We start from the raw sequence: 26599 nt of genomic DNA on the forward strand, positions 1-26599 counted from the left end.
CTTTCTTTCTTTCTTTCTTTCTTTCTTTCTTTCTTTCTTTCTTTCTTCCTCTCTCTTTCTTTCTTTCTTTCTTTCTTTCTTTCTTTCTTTCTTTCTTTCTTTCTTTCTTTCTTTCATGTTAGATTACAAAGTTCTTTCTCAGTCAGTCTGTCCTTCTGTTTCTTTACTGATGGTGTCTGAAGTTCTACTGTCTGTAACATCTACTAAACACATTAACACTTACAGCTGATGGGTGTAAGAATATCTTTTTTTCCCTTTCCCCCTCTTGGTGCTCAGGCCTGGAGACCTGAGGAACTTCTGCCCTCCTTGCTCTGGTGGCTGGCTGGGTTCATCAAGAGACTAAGGTTTGGGGCACCTGGTGGCTCAGTCGGTTGAGTGTCCGACTTTTGGTTTTGGCTCAGGTCATGATCTCAGGGTCATGAGATGGAGCCCTGCATGGGGCACTATGCTCAGTGGGGAGTCTGCTTGTCCCTCTCCTTCTGTTCCCCCCCTGCTCATTCATTTATAAATAAATACATGGTCTTAAAAAAAAAAAAAGAGAGAGAGACTAAGGTTTTTCTGTTGAATTTGAATTGAGGCTACCATAATGTTTTTTCCCCCACCCTGGACTGACTGACTGGCCTACAGTGACTTTCTAAATTTTTCCCTTGGCATCTCCCTGTGCTGGTGGCTGCTTCTTTCCACTCCTTTGTTTCAAGGAGGGGGTCCCTTGAGGGTCTCCTTGCTCTTCTATTCTGTGACTTTGTCCTCATTTTCAGGCCAATACAATTTCATTTACTCTCTTGCAAGCTCAGCTATGCATTTAAAAGGATGGTTGTTACGTAAGTTCTAGCACCTGGAGATGCTCTGTAGCAGAAAGGGTTTTCAGGGCATTTTGCCCATCATCTTGCCAGCAATGTAAGGAACCTCAACTTACTTTAACTTAAAATGTGTTTCCCACCCACAGTCTTTCTTGTCTCAGATGTGTTCCCCAGTTATCCAGGCTCAAAGCCCTTCCTCCCTCCAGGGCAGACAACTCAGAGGCTCGGCTGGAGAGTGGCACAAGCAAATGGAGAAGCAAGACAGGGCACCCTTGCAAAGCAGGGATGCTGGGAAGCTTCCACCAGGAGAAGCCACTGAATATCTGAGCTCAGGGCTGCCCATCGCGTGCGTTTCCAACTTGATACATTCATTCCCCCTCAGAAAATGACTTCCCTTTCCTCCTGAAAGTCTTCCTCCCTCTGGGGTAGCTCAAGCTCTCCCTCCTCCATGACCTCAGAGTTCTTCAGGTGCTCCGGCTCTGAGGCCTCCCCTGGCCTTGCAATGCCCACGCCGCCATCATACCGTGTCTCCCCAGCTTGGGGGCACGCCCCTCAGGAATGCAAGAGCGACTCCTGGAGTGAAAACAACACACGTAAAGGAGACTGCACAGTCAAGGCTGAGACAAGGCGGCCATGACTACCATCAGTAGACACTGGGCCTCCCTGGACCACTTAGCTGCAAACATCCGAGTCCCCCGGGAACAATGGTTCTCTTGGCCTGCATCAGAATCCCTCGGAGGGCTTGTTCGAATAGATTGCTCAGCCACCCCTTGCTCACGAGTTTCTGATTCAGAAGGTCTCAGGTGGGGACCCGGGACCTGCCGTGCTCACATGTTCCCAATGATGCTGAGGCTGCTGGTCCAGGTCTATACTTCCTCCAGCCCCTCATGAGCCACCTGGTCAGCTCGTGCTTCTCCCCTCACTGAGCTGAAGCTGAGAACAGTCTACATCTAAGCCAGGTAGCTTCCATCCTCCTCCTCCTCAAACCTCTTCATGGCTGTGTTTCAAAGACAGTGACTCCTCCCACACAATTACCTCCTCCCACTGGAGGTAATGAATAGACTCGCTAAAAAACTCCTGTTCAGGGGCGCCTGGGTGGCTCAGATGGTTAGGCGTCTGCCTTCGGCTCAGGTCATGATCTCCAGGTCCTGGGATGGAGCCCCACATCGGGGTCCTGGCTGGCTCAGCGAGGAGCCTGCTTCTCCCTCTCCCTCTCCTTCTCCCCCTGCTTGTGTGCTCCCTCTCTCTCTCTCTCAGATGAATAGATAAAATCTTTAAAAAACAAACAAACTCTTGTTCAGTCTCTGATCTCAAGATACAGGGGTGTTTTGTTCCACAGAATGTTTTCCACGAAGTTAACAGTGACACCTTCCTCAAAACAGCAGGGCGGTAAGAATTTTCGGAAATTATATCAGGAGAACTTCGGAAAGACAATGAGGACATGACTCACAAACACTAAACACACCCCACGTGGTTGTAAAATATGCCCACAACAAGAAGAAAAGAAATAATATTGGGTAGGGGTGAGGAATTGGTGGGGGGAGGACAGGTGCGAGGGGCAGGTGCTTCTGGAGTCCTGACCTGGGGCAGGAGGTACTGAACAGGCAGAGAAACAGGACTCCAAAGTCACAAGCATTGGAACAGGCTGTCACAGACCCAGTGAGAGACACCTGGACCAGTTACCTGGAAAGAAGCCTCATCAACAACAGAGTAAAAGCATGAGTCTCCAAGGATCACTGTCTCACATTTCTGCATCACTATCTTTCCTGGCAACATCCGCCCTGTCGCTTAGCTGGCCAATTTGAGTATTTCTGCCTTCCTGCTTATTTGTAGAAATTGCCTGATGTTTGGGACTGAATGAATAGGGCAGACTGTAAACATGGCTTATTCCAACTGCTACCTGGGTCTGGACTAACGTGGGAAACAAATTTCTAATACTGAGATGACACACTCACAGGGGCTTGTTTCAAGATAAGTTCCCTACAGTAAGTTTTAGAAATCATAAAAGGCTAACATGTCATCAAAAGTGAGTACTTATTCCTTATAATGATGATCATCATCCATACCTGTCATTTTAGGAAACTTATATACAATTGTTTTCAGCCTTGTCCCAAGTCAACAGACTGCAAAGCCAGTAAATTAAATGTTTCACACACAAACCACCTGTCTAACTTGCTGTCATGGTGGCCCCAAATAACTTGGCCTTTATTGGCCAGAAAGCACTCACCTCAGCAAAACCCACTGATACCCAAAATAACCTCCCTCGAGATGCCAAGGCTCCAGCCTCAGTTGTTAGGATCTGCTGCTGGGATGCCAAGTTGGAAACCAACCCCCTGGGAAGCAAGGAACCCATCTTGTCCTCGAACCCACCCCATCTCTTGCATCCCACTTGGGCTTAGAGACATTCTCCCTACAACTGCGCCTGACCAGACTTTTTCTATTAGGATTCTTTCGAGTTTTAAAATAAAGTTGTTGTTGTTGTTGTTTTTTTCCTGTGGTATAGAAAGGGAAACTCAAACAATTGGAAAAAAATAACCACTCATCCCCAAGATGACTTTGTTTGGCTGCTTCTCCTTCTTGTCTTTATTTTTAAAGATGTTTTTATGATAAATATATATGACAAATTTCTTTTTTAAAAAATTATATATATTTATTTATTTAGAGAGTGTGAGTGGGGGGAGGGGCAGAGGAGGGAGCGTGAGAATCCCAAGCAGACTCCGTGCTGAGCACGGAGCCCCTAAGCAGGGCTTGACCTCATGACCATGAGATCATGACCTAAGCAGGAATCAAGAGTGGGACGCTTAACCGACTGAGCCACCCAGGTGCCCCATATAAGAAAATTTCCTAAATATCTGAAGGAAAGCAGATCTATTACCCTATTCATGTTCAGTCTCTGACCTCAACCGATGGAACACATTCTTTCCCTCCTGCATCTTTTGTATCCGTGCGAGCAACTACGGTATAGATTCAGAGGTGGCCTCGAGCAAATCAGTCCCTGCAGTCTGACTCTCTCATCTGCAGATGAGAAGAATCACAATCCCCCCTTCAAGAACACATCGTGGGGGACTAGATGCCAAGGTGTAGGCAGAAGGTGAGGGCAGCGCCTGGAACATACCAAGACTCCACACGTGTGGCCATTACCACGAGGCTGTGGTTATTCCGACCTGTCAGTCTACGGGCAGATGTGATCATGGTGTCTCCCCAAACTGGCAAATCCAAGAACCACCTCGATCGCATGCAGTTTCAGAAACTGCTGTCTGAAGACTCTGAAGAACTTCCCTAAGGAAGGGCATGCGTTCAAGCCCCAGGCCCAGGAGCGAGGGAGGCCAGCGCACGAGGAGGTCCCTGCCACGGGGCCAGCCAGATGTCACAGGTGCCCTGGCGTCAGGCGGAGGGTCCCCGGCTGGCCGGACCTCTGCTGAGAAGCTCTCTCTACTGTGAGCCCTCTGACCGTGGAGACAGCTCACCTTGGCGTCTCAGCTCCCTAGTGGAGGGCAGAACGCTGGCCCAGCCAGGTGACAGGTGGAGGCAAAAATACGTAGCGAACGCCCCTGGCCGTGAAGCTTTGTGGACGCCCATTTGTGCGGGCCAAGAAGGTCAGCAGCAAAGAGCCTGCATCTACTTGCCCTGAGCTATGTCTCTGTCCTTCTGCAGGGGCTCCGCCTCGCCCCTCCTGTGGGGCAGTTGCTGCCCCAGGCCCGGCCTGCATGGAGCCTCCAGGCCCACCCTCTCATCCAGGCCGCACCCCTGCCCCCAGCACTCACTGTACTCAGTGGATCACCCCACACGGCGTGATGAGGGACCGTCATTAATGCTGATGTGTGAGAAAGTTCCAGAGAGGAAAGGGGGCATTGGTGAATAAGTGGGAGCTCCTTTGCACCCCTCCCGACTATCCGCTCCATGTGCTTTGGCTCTGTCCTCAGCACCAGATCCATCTGTGCAGACAGCCCGAGAGGACTGTCATTGACCTGCCATTTCTTCTAGTTCTGGGGAGATCCCCCGGTGGCCTGTCCCCCATGTCCCCTCTGGAGGTTCAGATGGATTCTCTTCCCTCTGGTTCTCCTGGCCCTTTATTCGCACTTTTGATCTCAACAACTCCCCCATCCCCTAAGAGGGAGCGCCCTGGGTCCTCCCTGCCCTTGTTGGATGCAATGGAGATGCTTCATCCCAGTGTGTATCCCACAGAGGCTCCATGGGCATCGCCTTCCTGATGGACACCTGCCTCAACTCGGCTGGATGTCGCCAACAGCGCATCTCGCCTCAAGCACGGCAGGGCACTCTGAGCACCGCGCCACCCAGCTGCCCCCTGAGCTCTGTCCCCGAGGCCACTGAGCCCAGCCGCACCCACTCTGGCTGGCAGTCCCGCGTCCTCATGGGTCAGATCTCCCGAGTGAAGGTCAAAGCCAAGGTTCCCACCTGCAGGGAACTCGTTCGTGGAGAGACAACGTTGCCCCCAGCTTCTCCAACTCCAAACACAAGTCCTGATTTTCCCATTCCCCTGAAATCTCACTGAACTCTTTTCTAGCAACAGACAAGACCTTGGACCCTAAATAAATATAAGTACTTTCGCCATAACTCCTCTGCATGTTTCTGTTACTCACTCTTCTCTGGACTACCACATTTTAATAATTAAAAACCACACGGTCATACGACTTCTTACCCCCATATTCACAGGTCCACCACGAACACATTTCTTAAATGAGATGTTTTATGAGCACTAAGGGATCTTAGTGCTTCATTGTTTTTGCTGCACTGAGTATTGGGCAGAGATGGATGGATTATTCATGAGCAGTGATTTTTACTGTTTTGCTTCTCTCTCTCTCTCTCCAGCAGATACTGGTTTTTAGGCCCCCATACAGTACAAACAGCACGGATTTGCACTGAAGATTAGCTGTCCCGAGGAGCTCCCTCGGGAGGCTGAGCACACGTGGACCTTCTCTTGGCCCTGACTTCAAAGTCCACGGTCTGCAGAGAATGAGGAAGAGTGCAGATGCTCTGGTCCAAATCTGTATCTGAGTGTGGGGCCAAGGGGATAAAGTGGCTTGAGAAAGGTCACCGGCTCACTGGTCATGCTGTGTGAGGTGTCCCGACCGCCTGGTGCTGTCCCTTTCCACATGTGACCTTCTTATGACCAGCCTTAGAAATGGCCGGTGCTTAACACTGCAGCGTCTTGAATTTTACAAGTATCTTCAGTCATTTTATTCTGGGGCAGGTGAGTCCAGAGGGCAATAGAGCTGAGGATTATCTTAGTCAAAGCAGTGGGTATAAAAAATAAGATGAATTTTCTCATGAGGCTTATTATTTGAGGGTAACTCTTAAAAAAACAGACAGCTTAGAAGTGTACTATGCATCCTTTAGAAAAGGTATATTTTCTTAAAGGGTATTTTGCAGGACAGCTGAATCTGCGAGCTAGTATTCTGTCCTCATAGGCGCCCAGAGCCTGGCTCACCATGCAGGCCAGGAAGAACAGGGGCCCGTCCGTCCTCCACTTCGGACTGCCTTAAGCTGGATTCCCTTTAATAAAGTTGACCCAATCATATATTTGGGTACAAGGTCGTCCTGTAGGTAAAACTCTGCAGAGACAACCCTAACCATTAAACCTGGTGAGATGTGATTTTTCTCCACACATTTTCTTCCTCGTCATCCGTCTGATGAAGCAGGGATCCTGACTCAGTCATGCCCTGAGTGACAAAGTCTGGTGGGGAAAACAGCCTGTCCTTTGCTCGGGGGCTCCTTCCCCTCTTCCCTTTCCAGAATATCCTGGGGTGTAGAATGATGCCTTCATACAACTTTGTACAAATTGTCTCTAAACATGCCTCCACTTCACAATACGCAGAACCAGATGGAATTATTAGGGTCCTGAATTCTTATGGGGGCAGGACAAGACAGTGTGTGCATCCCCCTGCAGCTCAGGTCTGTTAACTTCCCGAGGGCATGAAGGTACAGTGACTCCTGGCATTCTGGCGTGATCTGCGTTTCTGGCTCCACGATAGGACACATCCTTGGGCCCACTGCCTTCCTCATTTGCTCACTGGTTTCCTGAGGACAGAATCACCTCCAGAATCAAACAGGTCATATCCAGGGGCTGGAGAAGAATGCTGAGCCCGGGTCTCCTGGTGTTTTTATCTTCACCTCCACCTCTACCTGGTGATTGCGGTCCTCATTAAAAGGGCTCATTACCTTTCTCACGCTTTGAAATTGTTCCGAAAAGTAAAAGCACGTTTTGCAGTAGGCTAATGCACTTAAGTCCATGAAATTCTGCAGCGTGCCTCTCTGACGGAGCGACCTGCTGGAACAGCAGACCCAGCGTGGACGTTTGCAGCGACACAACCCGGTTCATCTTTCTGCTCGCTTGCCTGCGGTCCTGACAGAGGTGGCGGGCAGATAAACCCAAGGACACTTGCCCGGAGCTGCAGCGGCCGCTCCGAGTGCTGCCTCCGTCCTCCGTCGCTCCGGGCTGCCATCCTGAGCCACCGTGTTACCGCAGGGCGATGGCTTTAGTCGAGAAGCCTGGTGTGCGGGCGCTCAGGCTGCCTGCGGAGACTTGGAGAGGCTTTCCCACCAACACTGGGGGTTTTGCAGCCACTTCAAGGGTCTCAACTAAAGGAGACCTTTAAGAGCAGCCACACCGGCTCGGGCCACCCCAGAGGGCACCGTGGCCTATTTACTTTTGTTTCATCATCACATGGAAACAGGGGCATTTGCTGCTGAACACGATCTTTTCCTTGTCAACCACGGGCACGGCGCAACGTGTCCTGGGAGGCAGCGCGGAGCCTGGCTGGCACCAGGGACTCCGTCTTGGGTGCGGGGAGGGTGGCATGTGTGGGCCTGCAGCATCTGGCTCGGCTGTCCTGGAGGGAGGGACAGGCTGACCTCCTGGGGAGCACTGCACACCCGGTGGTGTTCGCACTCACCCACGCTTGCCCAGGCTGCAGATGGCCTGGCGGCCCTCTGAAGGCAGGGCGAGGGCATGGCCTCCAGAGGGTCCTGGAAGTGGGGGGGGGGTTACCTCATGAGTGGGGGACACTTCCTTTTCACGAGCTGTAAAAAGGCACATTTTAAGAAGTCTCTTCAAAGGCACTATGTATAGTCAACTAACATCCTAAGATAAAGGAGGGAGACAGAAACAGATTGCATCATTTGTGTGAGCATATGAAGGAGAAAACTCAACATTTTGCTTAGGGCTTATGTGACAATACAACATTCACATTTTTCTGTTTTGTTTCTTTTTTAAGATTTTATTTACTTATTTGAGAGAGAGAGAGAGAAAGGGAGAGAGCACAAGCAGGGGGAGAGGCTGAGGGAGAAGCAGACTCCGCGCTGAGCAGGGAGCCCGATGCAGGACTCGATCCCACGACCCTGGGATCATGACCTGAGCCGAGGGCAGATGCTTAACCCACTGAGCCACCCAGGCGCCCCTACATTTTTCTGGTTTTTTAAAATGAGGGCTTGAATTACTTTACTGCTTCAATTTCACTAGAGCAGGGATCCAAACTGACATGCCTGTGGGGTCAGGGACCATCTGTGAGGGATGGAAGTGAGGCCAGGCGTGGGGATGGGGCACAGAGAGGAGTCAGTGTCTGTCTAAATTGAGCAGCTACTGTGTCCTGCACTTTCTTTCATGAGGAAAACTGATGTTGCCATATCTAATTTTTTTTGAAAGAGCAGAAATCAAGATTTTAAGGCACGATCTCCTGCATTTTAAATGTTGCCCACTTTCATAATAGTTAAGATTTGTTGAGAGCTGGCCATTGTTCTAAATGCTTTACAGGTACCCACAGGTGTATTTCTCAAAACCACCTTTGCTATCAAGATAAAACTCAGGCACAGAGAGGTAGATGAGATGCCCAGCCACCGGCTCTAGTCTGCCCTCCTAACCCCTGTGCTAGGCTTGAGCATATGTGGTCGGACTTCCTCAGCTGAGGTCGCCTGGGAGATGGACCCTGACCACGCAACCAAACCCAGGAATCCTGTCCTCCTTGCTGGTGATTGGTCTGTGCATTCTAGCTGCAGCCAATGGGTGCGCGGCACTCCCAGGGCCACGGTGATTGGTTCAGAACTCTCATTCATGCCCGCGTTTGGGTTAAGAGCAACCTATACCTTTCCTTGTGGCTCAACCGACTGAGCCACCCAGGCACCTCTAAATGCTGTTTTTAATTGCAAGTAAAAAAGAAAAAAAAAAGCCTACACACTGACTCAGCAGCTTATGCAGCTGACTGAGGAAGCCCTGCGTGGGTTGAGCAAAGCCGAGTCCTTGGCCCACCGGCCACCCACCCTCCTCGCTTAACTCGTGGGCCCCGTTTCCTCGGAAGCCCTCCCAGTGGGGAGAAACTGGTGACAACTTTGACCATAGACAGAATTCATTACATTAGACCTGCGTGAATAACACGAATTTCTGGAGCAACATTTAGAAGTGGTTACACCTAAAACATCTTCACAGAAGTAACACGCACACAGAAGGTGGAGGGAAAGCGAGAGGATGTGTTGTGCTTATTAGGAATTCTCTCCAAAGCCCCGGTATTTCTGAGGCGGCAAAGAGACTAGACAGGTTTGATTTGTTTGTGTGTGTGTGTGTGTGTTTGTGCATGCACGTGTATGCACACTCACAAATGCCTAGAAGATCCAGGTGAAAGCTGACAGGTGTGTGGGGACAGGGGAGGAGGAGAAGGTCAGGGACACCTTATTTGGGGACCGTGGAGAAAACTGGAGCCCCCGCTGTGTGGTGGGAATGTCTCCTGGCCCGCCTTCGAAGGTGCTATTCGGAAGCAAGGACAGGGGTGTGAGTGAGCTGCACGGCAGCGATGGAATTCAAAGTTGGGGCAGAGACAGGACACGCATGCAATGGTGGCCCACCGGTGGCATCGGGACGGCATGGGACATGGCCTGCTTTGGGCAAAATGGGCACAGCTGGACAGAGAGGCAGCGAGGTCAAGCCTGGGCACTACCCTGTGCTCCTATCGTGGGGACAGCTCAGAACCCTCAGCCTGTGTCCTACCCCCAGCAAACTGCCAGGCTAAGCAAGGCTTCCTGGGCTGAGTGGTGTTCCCTCCCAATTCCTATGTCCAAGTCCTAACCCCCAGTACCTCAGAATGTGACTGTATGTGGATGAGGTCTTTGAAGAAGCGATTCAGTTAAAACAAGGCCCTTAGGGTGGGTCTTGACCCAATCTGACTGGTGTCCCCATGAGAAGGGAGACACCAGGGTGTGTGCACAGGAAAGAATGCATGCAGACACAGGGAGGACACAGCTACCCGCAAGCCAAGAGGAAGGGGCCTTGGAAAACCAACCCTGCCCGCACCTTGACCTTGGCCTCCCAGCCTCCAGCAGGGTGAGGCGTGAATGTCTATCGTTCAAGGGGTCCAGGCTGTGGGGTCGGGGCGGCGGCCCGAGCTGCTGTAAGAAAATGTTAAAGCAGTGGGCATTCTAGTACAATGTGTGAGCCTGAGAGGCGCTGACGTGAGGTCACTGTCTGGATGGTCTTTGGGATCCTCCAACCTCCTTCTGTGCTGGGTCCCCCCATTTGTGGTGTATTTTTGCAGCCCCATCCTTGCTCTCGGCTGTTTTCACAAACGCCTCTGCTCTTAGCTCTTGGACTTTGGGGTGAGCTTCTAGCCAGAGAGACCACCGCACCAGCGCAAATAGCAGCTCCTCTGTCTGTTCTCTGCAGACACAGACCAGGCTGCGGGGTGCCAAGTCCTGCCTGATGTTAACCTGCTCTTGCTTCTGGCCTCCGTCAAATTTCTTGTCACCTCTGTGCCTCGGTTTCTCCTTTTAAAAATGAGAATGTTAGCAATAGCACTGCCCTCGACAGGGTTAAGGGACAGACAGGCAGGGCGTAGTTTTCTCCTCTCTGGGGAGGGAACAGCGAACACTGAGTCCCCTCCGAGGCCGACCCTGCCAGGCCCCCTGCCACCAGTCCTGGCGGAGCCTCCTTCCCCTGCAGCAGCTGTTTTCTGGCCGGCCAACAGCCAGGGGGCACAGGTGTAAGTGCTAAGGACAGATGAGGGATGGAGCTGGAGATCACTCGAGCGGTACAGGATTTCTGCCCGGTCCCTAGGTGAGTGCCCATCTTAACCACGAAGGGACCATATTCTCCTTAATCCTTAAGTCAGGCCCCAAAGAAGGCCTGACAATGATTTCTGGGAGGGCTAAGTGGCCAAGCTCACAGTCCTTGCAGAGTGCATGTGGGGCGGAGCCTGCATGCCGTTCTGACTTCCTGTGCACAGGTATCTGATGGGCAGGTGCCTGGAGGATGGATGGATGGACAGATGGGCAGACAGACACAGAGGGACAGACTGAGATACAGGTAGAGATAATTCCTAACACACAGACACCAGCCATATCCACTACGCTCCTGTTTGGATCCCGTCCCCACACCAGCAACAGTGAGTGAGGATCTGCGAATCGGAGCCCAGGCTCTCCTCAGCTGTGTGATCCTGGGCAAATAACCACACTTTTCTGGCCTCACCTTCCCTTCTTTGTAAACAGAGCGGGGCTCAGCGCTATGAGCACAGTCCCTGAAGCCCACTCTGCAACATAAGATTGGCATAAACTTAAAGCCCTGATGATTGCTTTTTGTAACTTTGTTTCCATCTTTCCCTACCACTGTCCAACCAGAGGATAATCAGGGCTCCCCCTGGTGGTTGAAATAAGCAGGGACAGACACCTGTGGCCCTGGAAACTCCATCTGGCCAATAAACCCCCCTTTGGCTGCCTGCTAACCTAGGGGGGAGGGCTGGGGTCAGCAGGTGGCTGGCCCCTGAATGCAGCCAGAGCCTCCCCTGAGATGGGCAGCTGGGCTCCTCGGGGCTGAATTCACCCGATGTGTGGCTTCATTCACAGACTCATGCCTCTTTAGCAGGAGAAAATTACACAGCAGAGAACAAGCTTTTTGTTTCCTCCTGAAAATTTGGATAGAGGAGAAACAGTTCAGTGGCTCGTGTGCGCACAAGAGTGTGTGTATTGACATTTCCCAGATAATGCATTCAAACTACTGCTTTGACTAAAAATGCTGTGACTATCTTCCCTCCCGGCAGATCAATACATAACTAACTCTATCACGGACGTCATCAGTTCGAACCCTTGATGTTCTACATTTTAACAATTACCTAATTAATTATAGTAGAGCTTTGCTTCTCAATTGACTTAGAATTTTGGCTATTAAAAATTGTAATTTGTTAGCTTCTTTTCCCGTTAAAGTTACAGAACTGCCATCGGGTTATCTGTGTAGTTAAGTGTATGATGTTTCATTTGTGTGTCTACACACACACGTACGTACAGATTAAATACAGCTACATAGGGACACTGGGAAGCGGGAAGGGGGCTGGATGTTTACTATCTTGATTGTGTCAACGGTTTCACAGGTGTATACAAGTTTGTGTGTGTGTGTGCACCCCAATTACATGTCAGTAAAACTGTTAAAAAATAAAACATAGAAACTACAAAATCTCATCAATTTGCTTCCTCTGCTTCAACTTGCCATCTTCAATGGAGACTTAATCATTTCACTACTAGAGACTAAAGATCTCAATCTAAAACCATTTATATTCGTTTATATTCACCGAACTTAATGAACTCAGTCTTCACACATAACCTATCTGTCACTGCCTCGGGGCCCCGGCCCCCAGCACACCCTGGTCCCCAGCAGGGTACCACTCTGCCCTTATTCATGTGACAACAGCAATGAGAGGGACAGAAAAGGGGCTGGCACACCCCCCGAGGCAAGCGCTGCCTTCCAGCACCTTCCCCTGCTGGTTCTGTCAACACTGTACCTGCGGGGGCCGACCTGGGGCTTGCCCGCATGAGAGAAGACGGGGCAGAGAAACCTGACTGAGACCGAGGTTGCAAATCCAACACTGCAGAGATTAGGCACCAATGTCAATGAGAGAAACAGGCTAGAGCTACAAATGCTCTTTACTCCCACCAAGAACGGCGTCTCTGTCATTTTCCTTGAAACGGATGCTCCACAGGTTTGGGCTTCAGTCTCCGCTTTGGTCCACATAGAGGCTGGAGCCTGATTCAAGACACAAGCACGTTCCCTTCCATTCCCTTTTGGTAAAACATCAGCCCGAGACTAATGATAAATCAAAGGATCCCCAGGGTGGTGGGGTTGTGTGGAGGGTGGGGTGTGCAGTGTGGGGTGATCTCCCAGCCTTGAAAGAAGGGGAGACAGCACAGAAGGGAGGCTCTTTATGCATTCCAGAGGCAACAGAATTTTGGGGCAAATCTAACTTAATATTGGCAATTCCAGTCGGCTAACAGGGCATGTCTGTAGGCCAGATGTGGCCACCTGCTGTCCATTTTCTCCTTTTAATTTAGAATTTGTGCTATTCCAGAAGTCTTTATATCCCTCACTTACCGGTTCTAATTCAGTCAAAACATGGGAAGGTATGTTTTCTCATCAATGCTAGTTCTTCACAAGCCAAAGAAATAAGAGTGATGCACACTGGCCACTGTGTTCTGATTTAGATTACACGTTTGTCTATTTTTCCCCCCTCACTTTAACTCCCTAAGGGCTGGACAGCACATTTATTGCCCTGGAAACAAGGTAGCCAGTCTAAATAACCTCAGAACCTTTCATCTCTTGTCATTTTTTTTCTTTACTGAAGGAGATGGGAAGATACAACCTCCTGACATTTACACAGCTTCACCCTTAGTAATAAAAATTTATTATTTTCTTAAGAAAGAAAGAGAAAGGTTGTAGAAAAGTCTTGAAGGGCAAAATAAACACAGAAAGTGATGATAAATTTAACCTCGCAGTTTCCAGTGAAGAGTTTTGGGTGGCAGGGTTACCAATTCTGTGTTTGTATTGGTAACAAATGAAGCATGGAAACTACAGAATAAACCACAAATAAGCCACAGATATCCCCAAGACTCATTTCTTTTATGACTGGGACCTTCATCTTCACTGAAGCGTTTGAAGTTTGCTTGTTGTTGTTTTACCATGGTGACTAATAAGGGCCAAAACAATTTTGAGTTTTTCTCCTGCTCCACATTCCTTGGATATGAAGGATGGAAGTAGTTAAAACACATGCATGCGCACGCACGCACACACTACTCAGAGGGGACAGAAGTACTCTGTGAGTGGATTAACTCCTGGACGATGTAGAATTGGCTGACTCAAGACACCTTCCATACCTGAGTGCAGGGCCCTCACCTCCTCTAATCTGTAGCCTTGTTTCTATTATAGACAAGTGCATTTTGTGACAGAAAACTTTAGTCCACACGTGGACATGTTTTGAATCAGATTCCCTCAGATATGGAAGTTGCGAATACACAGTACCAAGTTAAGGACCCAAATCAACAGGAAAACCATGATGGCGGGCAGTCCATAAGCATCACCACGCAGGGGCAACGTGTGAGTGATTGTAACGGGAGCTAAAATAAAATGCCAGTGAGTAAACTGTGTTAAGATTTTCCCAAACTGTTTCATCTGCAGAGCTAGGAGCATTTATTTACAACTAAATAATTTTAGAATCTTCATAAATAGGATTGCATGAAATTACAGCACATTCTACTTTCCGTTGCTGATATTGTCTCTGATGAAAACAGAAGAATTTATGCCAGTTGTAGTTGAAAAACAGCATAGAGTTAATTTTTCTTTCACCTTAGCACTTGCTACAGAACTCTATTCCTGAGGGGCTCCTCTGTCAACCAGCAGGCTTATGGGCCGGCCACCAGGTCTGCTGGATCTGTGTCTCTGCTTAGAAACGTGAACGGCCACAAATTTATTTTCTTTTACTGTGACTCTTGATAGCATGTGTCACATTATGGACCAAAGACACAGTTCTCCTGCTGACTTCTATGGAGAATGAAGAACCCCCAGGAGGGATGGGTTCTGAGGTGAACCAGAAAGGAAAACCTCTCTGAAATGCAAATGCCTGGAGGAAAAATGTTTCGCTGAGTTAATCTGATACCTAGAAGATTCTAACGCTGGTTAGTCCGGTGTCATGACATATGTAGATCTGGAATCCTGGCCATCGAATTGCCCTGAATTTTCCCCAGCTGTGTATCAGGCCATCATGGTGCAAGAGAGCCCTGAGATAAAACCAAAAATCCATGTCTTTGGCTAACTTTGTGGCTGATTCTATTCATCATGTGAATTGGTGTAGCTTTATTGAGTTTGTTCTCCGTGTCCACACGTACACATCTATGTCCTCTTGTTTTCAGTAAAGTTTGACATATGTTTCTTTATATTTTATGTTTTCATAATCAATAATTCTATGAGTAACATCACCTTTCCCTGGTCTCCTTTTTGCCTTAAGATTTTTCGACTGCTCTTTTTCTTCAGCATAATAGCTACTTCTCACACAAATGCTCATTGCTCTAATTATATACAATCTTCTACAATCTTAATGTCTGGGTCATAAATCTTGATGCTTTCCCCAACATTTAGGTAAACATTACCTTTTCTTCTTTAGACTTTCCCCACTTAATAATTTGAGGTCAAGTGATTGCTACTTATCAGACAAAAGTTCTTTATTTCAATGCAAAAAAAAGAAAACACACACACACAACAAACAAACAAAACAAAAAGACACCAACTTGTCCTCTCTTTCCTTGTGAGTAATATCTGTAACTTTCTGGGCTTTTTTCCACCAACACATGGCACTAGATTGGTTCTATATAGCTCTAGCTATATATTTCTGTAAGCTCTAGCTTGTATTTCTTAATTATTAATACCAATGTCAGCTCTGATAATTCCTATCTTAATCATCACTAATAGTTTTATTGTGACCAACCAGACAACAGTCATACAAGTAAAAAACACTCACTGATTCTTTTTTTCTTACTTTGAGAAATAACATTTAAAACATCTTTTGGAGAGAAACATGATAAGCCTCTCCGGTTCAAGTGCATCTCTGCACAATGATCAAAGTTAATCAAAGCAAGCAAGTTGTTCTTCATAAACCCTGAATCTTAACATGATTATTTCCACCTGCTCCTTCTGTCTTAGGACTGCCGAGGTGACTCATTCTCAATAACTGGATGGGTTTTCTCCAGATGAGAAAGGGACCTTGCACTCCAGAAAGAGAAGGCAGCATGCCCATGTGGATATGGTCGTCATACCCTCGAGTGTCTTTACCACTTGGACAAACCACCAGACTAGCGTTTATCCAATGGAATCATCATTACTTCTTTGCTTGTGTGTGGGGGGCCACAGGTGAGTGAAATCCAAGGGCAGAGGCCATGTGCTCTTCACTGTAATAGCCCCCATTGTTGGCACAATGCCTGGCATCAAGCGAGTTCTCAATGTTTGGTGAATGAATGGGTGAATGACTGAATGCATAATTAACAGATGAAGCAAGACGCATCCCCCTTCCTCTGTTTTCTTTTTGTAAACCGTCTACATGGCAGAGAACACAGTAATAGGAAAATCTGAGAAACACTTAAAAAAAGTCGGGTCCTATGTATCCCTGAATGTATGTATGTGTGTGTGTATGTATGTATATATGTGTGTGTGAATGTGTGTATGTGTGTGTGTGTATGTGTGTGTGTGTGTGTATGAGTTGTGAGTTCCTACAGATTATATAGTTACATAGTTTATATAGTTCATGTATTTCAGGCACTTAAGTTTTACCAGGTGGACAGAATATTTCAGGTGTATCTAAATTGACTACATGGTCACTTTGTGGACACAATCTACTTTAAATGGAGAATATATTCTGTAACTGAGTATATCAAATAAGAAAAACATGAATTAATAATGAATCAGAATAAAGCAAGGTCCTTAACAGAAACATACCCAAGAACCAATGAAAGGGTAATTTCGGATAGGTCAAGGTCATCAACCTAGAATCTGCACAGACAAGGCTTTACCTCCTGTGAGGAAATGTGAATGTCGGTCACACAAATCTCTGTTGTTTATGCATTTATATGTAAATTCTAGAGAAAGTAGACTGCGGGGGTACAAATGAGCCCTTTTATGCCGACAGGTAGAAGAACAGGAGAATGGGAGTCAGGATAGCAGAGGCGCGGGGAAAGTCAGAGGAACGGAGCTCCAGGAAGGGACATCCGTCAGAAGCGCTTGGCATGAGTAGGGAATGATGCACAGCAATAAACTGTGGGGGGAAAATAAATGGCAACATATGAAGACAAACTCTGGCAAAATAAACATCACCATCATTATTCACCTTCCAGCCCCTGGAGATTTAATGCCGTAGACAGTGATGTATCGGCCGCATCATATGATTGTTATTTCTTCTGCTTCCTCCTAGTCTTTGTGGATGTCGGTTGTTAAAAAGGTCTACTGATCCAACATACACAGTTCTGTCCCTTGGAAGAACTGGATCATAATCAGCACTGAACTCACTGTTGTCTTCTAGGCTGTCAAATACAATCATTCGGATTTAGCTACAACCTTAAAGACATTGCAGGTAGAGTTGTTGGCCAGCCGGTAGGCAAAAGCCATTTGTTACCATTTGGCAAAAAGTCCAAGTTACTTGCAGAGCTCCAGGGGAAAACAGATAATATCATTTCAGGATGCCCTTCATGGCAGACCAATCCATCCCGACCCTGATAATGCCGTTCCCGAGCAAGGCTCAGGCATCCACTGAGAAAATACGGATTGATTTGCTGAGCTGGACAAAGACCTCACTCACACATGCGTGTTGAGATCTACTGTTCTGAAGGAGCAAACCCCTTTCGGGAAGCTTCTCAGTGGGAGACTGACCCCTCTGAGAAAGGGCCATTCCTTGCAAGTAGCTTAAGCTCGTGAGGGTCTCAGGGATAGGGCTTAAAATAAAGAAGGGCTGTGTCTGAATTCACATCATCTCAGACAAATCCTAAAACAATAATCTAGAAGACTAGTGTCAGCAGGGGAATGCTTCTTCCTAATCTATTCACTCTTGGACTAATGATATTTAATAATAATCCTGAAAAATCAAGCTGTCCATTCCTTACTTCTGCGAAGAACTTAAATTTACATGAATTCAGAAAGAAGTCCTCATATCTTTTGATGTTAAAAAAAAGGTTTTTCTATCTAGTCTGACTTCATGCTACAAGTTAAAGCTTCAAGAGACACAGACACCCGCTGAGATTCTTTGTGCTAGCATGGGGCTTGGCAAACAGCTTATGAAAACCAAAGATAAATTTGCTGTCAGCATTCCTACTTCTATTTGCTCTTCCTCTGCAGTGGTAGATTGGTAAATGGTTAGGAACCAGCTCTCAGGAAAAAATAAAAGGGATAGATAGATCAATCCATCAATAGATTGATGGATAAAGTCCTACTGATATAAAGCATGGATAGCACAAAATTTACAGGCGATAATAAAATATACTCTTTGTTGTAAATTCTTTTTTTTAAACAGTGGAAGTTATTTATTTATTTATCTTAAAGATTTTATTTATTTATGAGAGGGAGAGAGAGAGTGGGGTGAGGAGGAGGAGCTGAGGGAGAGGAACAAGCAGACTCGGTGCGGAGCGCCGAGCTCGATGCGGGGCTTGAGCTCACGACCCTGAGACCATGACCTGAGCCGAAATCAAGAGTGGGACTGACTGAGCTATCCAGGCACCCCTCTTTGTTGTAATTTCCATATAACCCTCAGCTCCCTTAACCCTCTATGACTGATTTCCAGCTACGGATGCCAGTCGCTGAATGTGGCACTGGAAGGGGATGTGCCGTAGCACACTATTATATAGTATTTTCACTGTCAAAATGCTATTGAATCATAGTGATTCGAGATATGTATATAACCTCAAAAACCCAGAAATAGTAACATGTCGTAAAATCATTAGGAAGTGATGAATTTTCAATGTTTGCTATATTTTTTGTATTATTTGTAAGCTTAGCTTACATAATTGACTTTTTAATAATAGTCCCGCTTAGCGATTGGCTTGCAAAATTCCCGAGATTTCAATGGTCTGTTCTCACTAGCTGGTGTGAGCCGGGTCCAGCCCACACTTGTTGCACTGACTTGTCACTAACTCCTTTAATTCTCTCTTGGGTCAGGGACATAGCAGCTTGTAAATAAAGCACTGAAAAATAATTAGCAAAGGGAAGTAAGTTCGGGGGAGTTTTAAAAATGCTATCCGTAGCCCTATTGTGATTCTCACTGCTTTGCTTCTAAGTAGCATTCAGTCTTTAGTTCATGCTGGGTGGATTTCATGGTTTTCAAGGTACAATAACACCAGGCTAAAGATCCCGTTCCATTTTTTTTCCAACACGCTTCTGAGTAGGGACAGGCTCTGCTCCCACAGTCACCAGTTTCCTTCTATTTGCTCACTACCCACTTCCTGTTTTCCTGGATGCTCGCCCTTTCCCATGGCAGTGGGAGTGGCTGTGTGGCCAGCTCTCCTGCTCGGGGAAGGAAAATGGCAAACAAACACCAGACCAGGGCAAGAGTGCTTCCCTGGGCTCGCTCTGAAGTCCACACACCTGCCAGGCTTCAAGGGTGCTTCCACCACAAACAAGATTCCCAGAATTGTCTTTGTGTCATAAGCTTGAAGATTAACTGCTTTGTTTTGAGACAGGCAAAGGGTTTAATTTTGGTTCAGATTTTAGAGCACGCTGTTAGGTGACTTTAAACAGAAGCCTGGTCTCAACTGAGGGGTGTTAGCAAAATTCTTGCCTATCTTTTCCTGCTTTCTGCTCTGCGCTCAGGCAAGTTCACGGCTGATCACGGAGCCTTTAGGGGGCATCTGGCCCGGAGTGTGGGGATTTGATTACAGCCATTTGCCAGTAAGCCACAGAGCTGTGCCCAACGTACTCCTGCATTCTCGGTTCTTCTGCTGAGTCACTCTGCCTAAAATACGATTTATGATTATGATGATTATTATGAATTTTATATGAAGCAAACTCAAATTACTATGTCTAATTGAAAATGGCTAGCTGTTTTCTCTCATTTTATTTACCTATTTTAGAATTTCCTTAAAATTCTTTAGAATGGGCTACTTAATCACAGGTTGAAAACCAACCACCTAGAAACCTCCGTGGTCTTGCTGGAGGTGCTAGACAGGTCATTTGGATCAGGGGACAGGGACCCATTTTTCCTGCATGCCTTCAAAATCCTTTGCCAATCACCCCAGCGAAGTATAGCCAAGGGAAGACTGATGTACTCAAACCTATCATAGGAAAAAGTCTAATAAAAGGATAGTCATTGAATAGTTTAATTGTAAAAATATAAAGCCCACTGAGGATCTGTAATTTGAACTCCATACGCATTGATCTTTAAATCTCCAGGGTCTTCTCACTGGAATATGTGAGGGATGACTTGTTAAAGGCCCAATCGAGACCAGCTCTGCAAGTCTTGGAAACACACAACGCAATGCACCTAGTGACACAGGCCGCATCGTGGTCATTCACAAGGAAGGCTCCGCTGAAATCCAATTGTCAGTAGAAAGCAAGCTGATTAGAAAGTTGCAGGGGAAAAAAAAATTCCACGTGCACAAGTGTATTGGCTTAGCCATGCACCCGAGGCACTTAAGTGCAAGATTAGATGTGGACGGGTTAGTAGGAAGGCTTATTCGCATGAAACACATGGAATTCAGAAGACAGACCCAGGAAGCCTATTCCACTGTCACTATAATTATACTCACGGTGACGTTTGTGCTATAAGGCTTTGAAACGGGACACAGCTCAGGAATTTTCCTCCTATGTGTGCAATAAGTATACACCGACTCAGACTCCACAGGCCATCCTGGCCGCGGCCGCCAGGAGGCACTGAGAGCAGGACCCGGGAGAGAGGAGCCCCACTTCTGCCCCGGGGGTGGCAGAGAGCAAGTCCATGAGCTCTGGGCACACGCACCTCATGCTGGCCCCTCAGCTGACTTGGAAAAGGCTGCGTTCTGTCTACTTCATCTTCCCCACTGGCTCACGGTCCTCTCTCTGCACCCGCTCACAACATGCCTGATGAGCTCCAGACGGCAACTAAACCTAGGGTTGCGACCCGAGTGTAGGGGAAGCCGTGGGCTGTTTACACAGCATGCATTCCCTGCATTTCCAGTTCACAGAGCTCTGGTGTTGACCAGTGACTTCCACTTCCAGAGGAAGTTGATCCTGTCCCCAGCTGTCGGGATGGGCTTCCATCACCTTGGGTGACTCCGTTCTCAGCAGAGACTGGGGCAGTGTATTACTCAACAGTGGTCAATGAGACATAAAAGAAACTGCAGTTGGAGGCGTCTGGGAAAGGTTCCCCATGCAACCATTAGAAGAGATAATCTCTCTGCCTCCTTTGAAAATTCTGGTGTCTGGATGTGGTGCACAGAGCACCCTCAGGACCAGCCCGAAGAGGAGCTCGACCCCAAAGATGACTTAGAGAAGACACTGAAAGAGCCTCAGTCCCTGGTGACAACTTCAGGCTTTACCGAGGTGCAGTCCGTCCCACTCTGGGCTTCCAGTTCCGGGAGATGAGGGGCTCCCCGACTGTGGAGGTAGGCTTGAGAGGGGTTTCTCTTTCTTTCAGCTTGTACTGGTGATCTGTTGCTACGGAACACATTACATCAAGACGCAGAGGCTTAAGACAATAAGCATGAATTATCTCACAGTTTCTGTGGGCACAGCTTGGCTGGCTGCCCCTGAGTCTAGGTCTCTCACCGCGCTGCAACCAAGGTGCCCCTGGGCTGTGGTCTCAACGATGGGCTCTGCTGAGGGAGCATCTGCTTCTAGGCTCCCTCCAGCGGGAGTTGGCAGGACTCTGTTCTCATGCTCAGTGGGCTGAGAATCTCAGTTCCTCACTGGCTGTTGGCTGGAGGCTCCCTCTGTTTTTTTTTTGCCACGTGGATCTCCCCACAGAGCGGCTCTCAACATGGCAGCTGGCTTTCCTCAGAATGAGCGAGGGAGAGAGGGAATCCAAGATGGAAGCCACAGTCTTTTTTTAAACCTAATCTCAGAAGTGACAAGTGACATCCCACTGCTTCTGCCACATTCTGTTCAGCAACGTTAGTCACTAAATCCAGTCCATGTTCATGGGTAGGGGATTATACAAGGGGGTGAGCACAAGAGGGCGACCATTGGGAGGCATCCTAACGGGTAGGCCAGGGCCGGAAACAAGTAAGAAAGAAGCGGAGGCTAGGATGCTGGATGTTCCTGAGATCCTCACATGTTTCTCAAGTGCGACCACAACAAGGGTTTGACGCAGTGCTGACCCCGTGGAGAGTATCCTCTAGACAGAGCTGAGCTGGTACTGGATGCCCTTTAGCCTGGAACCCATCTCAGTTCAATGAAGCTGAAGGGAAGAGCTTGTATCATTGTAACCTGATACTTAGTGATTCACAAGGAGACATCTTCTGGCATATTCTGCTACTGAGTGCATGCTGTGTGTTTGTTGACGAACAGATACAAACATGAATAAGACTGGCATGGCCTCCAGGTGGCTTGAACCAATGTGTGCAATACGACGTGGGGGTAAAGAGTAAACACCTGGATGGGGGAGGAATCTGGACTGGAGGCGTGAGGCGTGGTGGGATGGGTCCCTGAGACCCCGGCCGGGTGTGTGGCTAGAGCGTGCAGAGAGTTCACATCCCTCTGATACCCAGGCGGAGCTGGAGGACGGGCTGCGTACGGGGGCCTCTTCAGTCAGAACACGCATTAGTGGGTGGTCACTGTATCTCTTCTGCCTACAAACCATTCGTTGGTTCAAAAAGAGCGCAGGGGTGGCAGATAACATGCGGCGCTGACCTAGAACACACGGTCTTCTCCATTTATCTTTGTTGCAGGTGAATGTGGCTTTCATGGCCATGTGTCCAGTATTAGTAACATGTTCAGCATGAAGACAGGAAATGAAGCATCTGTGCTTGGGCTCAGGGCTGACGTCCAGCGAGTTCTTGGGTCAGTGGAAGGGGAGGCTGTCAGCAGCTAAGTGGGGTATACCAGCAAAGCATGAGGATGGGGGCTGCACCAAGATCCAACAGAAGTCAGGGTCAGGGTGAGGGAAAATGGCCAGAACCAAAAGTTCTGGAGAGACATCAGAATGAAGATGTGGTGCTGTGTTCGACCCATTTCACGTCTTCTTGCACCTCCTTCATCTGTGTACAGACCAGCATCCATCAGCTCTTTCATCCTTCTTATCCCTGAGGTTGGCTGAGCTCACGGTTTTCAACAAAATGTACGTTTCCTCTTTTTAACAACCTGAGTGGACTATGCTATCTGTATAACAAGGAACGTGCGAAGCCAAAGATGTGCCCGTGGGAGTTTCTGGAATGGTGGGGAAAACTGCACGGGTGGTGGATAGAGCAGCGGCTGAGGGTCAAGATACCCTAATGAGAATTCCTGCCGAACCTATCCTGTGATAAGACCCTGGGCCAGTGATGTAAGTCCTTTTGACTCAGTTTCTTCCAGTGACAGAACCTACCCCCCGCGCTGGGGTGGGGACTGAGCAAGATGTCACATGTGACACGCCTCGTGGACCACCCAGCCCTTGCAGGTACTCGGGGTCGGTCTCCACCAGAAGCACATCATTTCTTTTACAAGGAATGCAGGAGAAGTACAAGAGCTGGCGGCTGGCATAAAACCATCTCCACTCAGCTTCCTTCCACACTGCTGCAAATAGCCAGAAGTCTGACCAGAAGGTGAGACCGTATACGCCAGCAAGGGGCCCAAATTCACATCCAGCAGTTACGTGCCAACAGCCAATAGCCCCCTTGTGACAGGTGGAGGAATACCCAGGTTTCAACATCTTGTGAAAAAATAAGACAGATGACAACACAGGGTTTGTTTTCCTTCACTGCTCTGAAGTCCCGAATCAAAGAAGGCAGGGTGCTTTCTGCCTGGTTGGGTAGGAGATCCCGCTTTTCGATGCTGCAAAAAATGGTCAGGAAAGTTCTGCGCGTTGGGTAAAATAGAAGCTCCGAGTTGGATGCATTCAGTTTTGGTGCACAGGCAGCCAGGAGACAGGAGCAGGGAGCAGGAGGAGGAGGAGACTTTGTGGAGCCCCAGCTCCCTACCTCACAGGGCCCCTCTCCCCCCAATTCTCCCGCTCTTCTTCACTAGGTTACTGGCATTTCCGAGAGGGGGAGAGGGTGGGGTGAATTATGACCAGAGGGTCAAGGAGAGTCTGATGACATGTCTGGGGAAATGAAGGCATGGGGAGAATACCATGGGCCCAGGAGCGGGGTGGGAGGGCGGGGCGAAACCATGAAGCAAGAAGATGGGGAACCTCATCCTTTGTCTGTTGCCTGGTTCCATTCTCTCTAAGGGAGGGGCGGGAAATGATTTCACAGCACCATAGAAACCCAGGAGGAAGCTCTCCTACCCAAGCCTGATGCCAGCCTTTGGAAGCAGCCCTCCCAAATCTCGCCTGCCAGTCTCCCCAGCAGACGCCACACACCGATGGTGTCCCCCAAGTGCAAGGAGGCCTGGGAGGAAGTGGGGATCTGCAGGTTTGCATCAGTTCAGGTGTGGGCAAGTGTGCAAGGCCTGGCTGTCCCATCCACAATCTACGGGTCTTGCAACAATCCCCTAATTGCCATTTAGCTTTGCTGTTTTCCCTCGGCTATTCCTCCCCTCACTGGATCGCCCAGGGTCCACAGGAGGATTCTGGGCATGAGGACAGCATCCACAGAGTTGGCCCCCGAAGCTCATGGGCTTGAGACCCACTCTCTTCAGAGATGGAACAGCTCCAGAGCTATCTACACCTCGGCTGTTATCTTTCTGACTGAGATGTCTGATCCTTTACTTTTCAATACCCTGTAGACATTATTTGCTTCCCAGAAGCATGTCCAACGTCAAGATGATCAAACATATTTGAAGGATGGAAAATAAGTATTTGTCAGAAAAGATGGAATGAATCAGGATTAGCTTTCCTACAGCAGTAGATAAGTAATCCGACAATTATCTTCTTTACCCAGAAGCTGGCAGCGAGCTAATCATCATTTCCAAAGAAGACAGAAAGAGATCAAGGGGTCCAATGTCAGAAAAGTATGAACTTCCCAGCCAGAGGCCACACCCACGCATGGGCCCCGGCTGCTCACTGGGCGGAGTGCAGAGCGGCGGACACTGTTTTGAGAATATGGTCCAGGATTGTGCCCCTTTATGATGAAGCATCGCTGCCAAGCTGAGTCATCCTCAAAGGGGCGAGCACGGGCTTGCCATGCTGATGACGCCATCAAAATACATATGGTTAAATATGTAAAATGATTACCCATCAGGAGGGAGGAGTGCTATACACAGTATTTATGGAAGTCCCAAAGAAACCTCCGGAGACAACGAAGACAGCCCGGTCTCAGCCAGGGTGCGACAAGAAGTAGAAAACAATGAGACTTTAATTCTGGCTATTGCCAGACGGAACTCAAGCTCTTTCCCCTTCTGCTGCCTCCGTTTCCCTTTCTGCAGGGTGGCACCCCTACCGCTTGGTCGCTGACCATACGATTCAAAGGTCCTCATGCGTAAGTCCCCCCAGGTCTTGAACACGGCTCTCCTCTGCACTCTCAGCTTGCTGGAGTGAGCTCACCAACAAAACCCCATAATTGCTGAGCTGGACGGAGTGGGCTCTTGCTACCTGCAGACTTCCGAGGTTAGTTCTAATGTGAGGAACAGTAGCTCCTAGCTGACTGTCTTCACCCACACAGTGCGATTTTGGCCGAGGTCTGACCGCAGTGTGAATGATTAATGAGTTAAGTCATTCTTTACGGGCACCTGCATGGCATTCCGAGCGCATTCACTGTTAAATCGGACACACTGCATTGAGCATTTAGAAAGACAAGCTGGAGAGGAACGTCACAAACACCCCAAAGCAAGAATGGAAAGTCTGGAAACCCAGCCCTGATACCAGTGAGCAGAGAGATGGGCAGGTGACATATATGGGAAAGAAAACAAGAGGCACGTACGTGTGGGTCTCAGGTCCGAGGCCTCGGAGCCAGTACTCTCCCCAGGAAAGCCGAGAGGCTCCGTCACGTCTGTGTTGGGAGGAGGGTAGGGTGGGGGCGGGGGGAGCACTAACTGGGGGGGCCCCCGAGCAGAGCCTCTGGGAGGCTTTTGTGGCACCTGCCGTCCAACACCTACATGGAATCAACAGGGGTGACTTCAGAAGGTAAGCCCGGAGACTCTCTGCCCTCCCACGGAAGGCACACGGCCATCACTCACCCGGGCATCAAAAATAACCCCATGGCACCGAATCCAACCACACCCAGCACCAAATCCAGCCACACCCGACGCCAGATCTGACCACACTCGGTACCAAATCCAACAGCACTCAGTACCGAAGTCAACCTCACTACGCATCAAATTCAACCACGCCTGCCACGAAATCCAGCCACACCCGGGGTCAAATCCAACCACACTTGGTACCAAATTGAGGCTCATTAGGCACCAAATCCAGCCTCCTGGCACCAAATCCAACCACACCTGGTATCCAAGTCAGCCTCACCGTGCACCAAGTTCAACCACGCCTGCCACGAAATCCAGCCACGCCCGGTATCCAAATTCAAGCTCACTAGGCATCAAATCCAACCTCAGGGCACCAAACCGCCTCACTCATGCTTTAACATTTTACACACACAGTGTCCTCTCCTTGAGCCAAACTGAAAGTACCTACTTGTTTGCAATTTGTTTCTGGCAGGCGCAACTACTCCCAAATGCCGGGCTTGAAATGATTCTTAAAAGCCCCCTCGGCAGCTCTGTTGCGTTAAAAGGAACTCCTTTTATACATGTTAGTTTTTATTGGGGATTATTTTTTTTTAGCTTCCTCTTGTTATTTTTACCTGTTAACTATTGTGGATTAAGTAGCCACTAAATCAGCTTACCTCTTTAAGCCCATTTATATCAGCAATCTGTTCCATTGTTTGGGGTAATAATTTTCAAACTTTGTTTTGAAAGGGGTCCTGACTTGGAGAAAGAGTTAGAGGGGGCATCTCTGTTTCATCTG

General features: G+C 48.5%; 1 protein-coding gene across 3 annotated transcripts in view; it reads right to left on the reverse strand.

Annotated features, from left to right (window-relative positions):
• COBL (cordon-bleu WH2 repeat protein) overlaps positions 1 to 26599 on the reverse strand; it is a 278487-nt gene that overhangs the window by 47714 nt on the left and 204174 nt on the right. For 2 of the 3 annotated variants that reach the window (XM_032430635.1, XM_032430636.1), the window contains exon 9: positions 25563 to 25733. The exons of the other annotated variant lie outside the window; for it this stretch is intronic. In XM_032430635.1, coding sequence (XP_032286526.1) covers positions 25563 to 25733 — 171 coding nt within the window. The remainder of the gene's footprint in view (positions 1 to 25562; positions 25734 to 26599) is intronic. 3 annotated transcript variants of the gene reach the window in all.

Source organism: Phoca vitulina, unplaced genomic scaffold (assembly GCF_004348235.1).
Source record: "Phoca vitulina isolate PV1807 unplaced genomic scaffold, GSC_HSeal_1.0 scaffold44, whole genome shotgun sequence".
NCBI lineage: Eukaryota > Metazoa > Chordata > Mammalia > Carnivora > Phocidae > Phoca > Phoca vitulina.